This window comes from Citrus clementina, unplaced genomic scaffold (genome assembly GCF_000493195.1).
Source record: "Citrus clementina cultivar Clemenules unplaced genomic scaffold, Citrus_clementina_v1.0 scaffold_8, whole genome shotgun sequence".
In the NCBI taxonomy this organism is placed as follows: Eukaryota; Viridiplantae; Streptophyta; class Magnoliopsida; order Sapindales; family Rutaceae; genus Citrus; species Citrus x clementina.
Window position 1 is genome coordinate 18,119,081 of NW_006262022.1, and position 3,931 is coordinate 18,123,011.

Genomic DNA, 3,931 nt, shown 5'->3' on the forward strand with positions numbered 1-3,931 from the left:
TGAATGGTAAAAAAAGTAACATTCATAAATATTATTTCTGTTAACTAGAATACTTTTGTCCTCTGAATTTAATCCAAGATTTCGAATAATGTAAATATAACAATACCCAATTGGTTTAAAAATGAAACAAGATTTAGTTTAAATGAAATCAAATTGGCATTACCTACTCATACTCCAAATGTGAACATCATATCACTCACAATATATATATATATATATATGTATGTATGTATGTATGTATGTATGTATGTATGTATAAAGCATATACAGGGAGCTATTCTAAGAAGTTACTGCAGTCTGCAGGCAAGAGGCGGAACCATGTATAAATTTTTGAAATGTAAAGTAAAACTAAAAACTTTAAGAAAATCTCCATCTTGTGATAAATTTTGAACATTCAAAACAATATGCAATGAGAACATCATAATAATAATTATTATTATTATTATAAATACCACAAAAAAATGGAGAAGAAGGCCAAGAAGGAGAGCAACAAGGGCCAAAAAAAAAAAAAAGGTTATATTACAATACTTTTATTTTATTTTATTTTGAAAAAAATAAAAAGTCTCTCATATTTCATAATCAAATTTCTTTTTTCAAATATTAATTTCCTCGTTATAAATAAAATTTTAAAGTTTATGTCTTTATTAACAATTTATATGATAAAAATTTGTACTACAATTAAAATGTTCAAAATAATTTTTAGAATACAATTAATCTCACTTCCAGGAAAAATATTATAAGATTTGATCTTACACGTGCTGTATTATCATTCTTAATATTATTATTATTATTACGATTTTTTTACCCTTTTAAATGAAGTATGAGTCTGTGATTAGATAGATCTCCACATGTTGCTAGAACAGAACATACGTGCCACGCATTGAACAACAGGGTCACATGACTCGATAACTTTCAGGGATCACTAGTCACCATTCGCGAATCAAGTCCATTCACGTCTTTACCCTTCAGAAGAAATGCAACACACAGACAGAACACAGATTACAGATACGAATCTTACAAGAATCTTACAACATCAAACACCATCGAACACAGAACTAAAATAATATACAAGCAGCCACATAGAGCGCACACTTGTTTACATTGGGTTGGCGTTAAGGATGAACTTGACCGTTCGAAACGCAAGAGATCATAATACGGTACCGGGCACTTTTAACTATCAGAGACCAGAGAATGAAAGCCAATTTTGAAGTTGAAGCTAAAGCAAGTCAGTTCTTCATTGTTCTTGTCCTCCATTGTCATCTTAAGTGTGTAGGAGCCCTGTAAAAACCGCAGCCAGATTAAGCACCCGAAAAAATTATGCGTAAAGAAAACAAGATAAGTAATTGTTTGAAGGACACTGTTAGTGTTTCTTATACTGGTTGATTTTGGTAATAAAGAAAAAGTAATGAGTATATTTTTTCCCCTAACATTTTCATTAGCTATATTTATCGAACTCGAGCTGGGTGATCGAAGTTATGTTGCTAATTTGCTATTGCTGTTACTAAGATCCTGCTCATTGGAACAAAGAGTCTAACAAAAACAGGAGAAGTTGCATATGCAACAACATTGTATCATTAGTTAACCATCTGCAAGCTAATCGTTAATCTAAAGAAATGGGCCAGACAAGGAGAAGCCAGATAAATTTTTAATTAGAACTGCAAGAAGAAACTTTTTAATTTAACACGATGATGAAAGAGATTCTATTTCTAATATAAGAAGTGTAAGTGTGTAAGTGCAACAATTATATATGCACTTTTTTCATACGTTGCCTAATGCAGCATTTCCAGATGAAACAGATGATGCCAAAATGAAAGACCTTGTGAAAGTAAATTTAAATTAAAAGGAAAATTCAACTTGATATAAAAGATGTCTATAATAATCTTGCTAGGCCCAATTCAAAAATTTAAAAATTGAGAGGCACATGTCACCCTCATTAGTTTCTACTCTAACCATAAATGTCTACGGCAAAAGAACTTCATAAACTTAAAAAAGCAGAAAAATAATTTTTGCCGTCATTTCATTTCTCCCTTCTGTCTCGGGAAACCAATTGCAGCAAAGATAAATAATAGAGTGGAAAAGAAGGATTGAGCTATAAACCAAAAGGGGAAAAATACGTTAAGGGAAAAATGGAACAATCAGCAACTGAAAGATTTTTCTTGTGATAAATCTGAGTGGGACTTAAAACCAACATAACCTTACTCCACGCCACCACTTTACCACCAGCACCAAGGCCCAAGGCCTATCAGTAATGTGAGTGTACAATTAATTTGGGTGTTTCAATTTTTCATTAGAAAGTCTTCACTTAAAAAGTTTGTGAGTGTCCAAGGTCGGTCTAAAAGCTCATGAATATAAATACTGGTGAAGTGAAACTTACCGGAGGAGTGAAACTAGGCAGAGTCTGGGTGTGGGACAGTACAAAGTCTCCTGCTGCAATGGGACACGATACCTCCTCACAAACGTCACGGGTTTCTTGATGGACAGGTACCCCAAAGTAAGCAACATTTATCACCACTTTCCCACCATAGACAGCTTGACCTATATAAAAATGCAAACAAAACAGCTTTGATGAAACTCCAACAATCACATCAAGGAATTGTAATCACAAAAAGCAGCCTCATAAACCAACTAATGCATGCAATAAGAAGCTGGAAAAAAAAAAAAGGATCGAGAATGCTGTGGTTCTCCAGATGTGAAAAATCTTTATCCGATGCATCAAAGAGCCCCAACCAACAGTTTGGAATTCTCAAATTGAATATGATTTATCAAAATCTGAACTCAAACAATCTACAGCTTCATACAGGAAACCATGGTCGAGACCAGCTACCAAGCAAGCAGGGTCTGCTGGTTGATTATGCAGATTGAACCAAAACCTAGCAACAGAACTTGCGTAGACCAGCAACGGTTCCACATCTAACTAGGACAAGAGATTTTCAATGTTACTATAATAATATGTAACATTTTAGCCGGGATCTTTTGGTCTTTCGCAGTTTACAGTCAAGAACCCTCAATTAGAATAGATGTCACGACCGAATAAATCTCCCCACACATACCCATCATCACAATCACTCATCTACATCTCTCATTTCCTCAAATATTATCTTTCGGATATGCACTTTTCCTAAGCAACGCTTAAGGGTCTAACAAGGCAATATAATACCTAATACTGAGCCGAAGGGTCTAGCAAAGCACTAAAATGAGTAAATTAAGCAAATAAATTAAATCAACAACATTGGCAAAAGATTATAAAACAAAGAGAATTTGAAATTACCTGTAACAGCCGAGATGTTAAAGGTGGCTGGCTTGCCTGTGACTACAGGATCAGGAATTATCTTAACTTGCTGAATCGTTACAGCGTAGTTTTTCTTCTTATCTGCAAACAAAAAACTTCAATTAAAGTGAACCCAGAACTTAAAACTTCAAAGAAACAGCAAAATGCAATCAAATTGAAAAATTAAGTGAAGAAACAAAGACTGAGATTTGAAGTAACCGACACTGACCGCAGTATTTGACACCTATGGCTTGAGTGGAAGAAACTAGAAGAAGAAAACAAGCGAACAGGATCAACTGACGGTCCATGGCTTCAGCTAAGATGATGAAGTGATGATGACGACGACGACGACTTGAAAGTTGCAGCAACGGGAGTAAGCAAACGAGCGCCCTTAAGTAATGATGATGATGATGAGACAAAAGCCCAGGATCTCATAAATAAAGGGTCTTGCTTGAAGCAACATGGCTTGGCCATCTGTATTGTTGGAAAAAGTAAAAATAAAAAATAAAAATTTGTGGTGGGTGCATTACTTACAAAATTAAGATTAAAATCGTCTTCGGATAATTTGAGTTTTTATTTAAATATTTATTTTTTTAAGCAATAATGATAGGTATAATTTAATTTTTATATTTATATTTATTAATCATTAATCCTTATTTAAAT

General features: G+C 33.7%; 1 protein-coding gene across 1 annotated transcript; it reads right to left on the bottom strand.

The window, feature by feature from the left end:
• Positions 1–880: 880 nt before the first annotated feature.
• Positions 881–3,700, bottom strand: LOC18035009 (putative phosphatidylglycerol/phosphatidylinositol transfer protein DDB_G0282179). The gene is made up of 4 exons (XM_006424002.2): positions 3,498–3,700; positions 3,269–3,370; positions 2,375–2,535; positions 881–1,278 (listed from the first exon to the last, which is right to left on the bottom strand). The coding sequence occupies exons 1-4, from the start codon at positions 3,574–3,576 to the stop codon at positions 1,171–1,173; spliced, it is 450 nt and encodes a 149-aa protein (XP_006424065.1). The 5' UTR covers positions 3,577–3,700; the 3' UTR covers positions 881–1,170.
• Between the last annotated feature and the right edge of the window lie 231 nt (positions 3,701–3,931).

Coding starts and splice junctions, on each gene's coding strand:
- LOC18035009 (XM_006424002.2), bottom strand. CDS start 3,576: ATGGACCGTCAGTTGATCCTGTTCGCTTGTTTTCTTCTTCTAGTTTCT. Junction 3,371..3,497: donor CATAGGTGTCAAATACTGCG/GTCAGTGTCGGT, acceptor TTTTGTTTGCAG/ATAAGAAGAAAAACTACGCT. Junction 2,536..3,268: donor TAACATCTCGGCTGTTACAG/GTAATTTCAAAT, acceptor ATTTTTATATAG/GTCAAGCTGTCTATGGTGGG.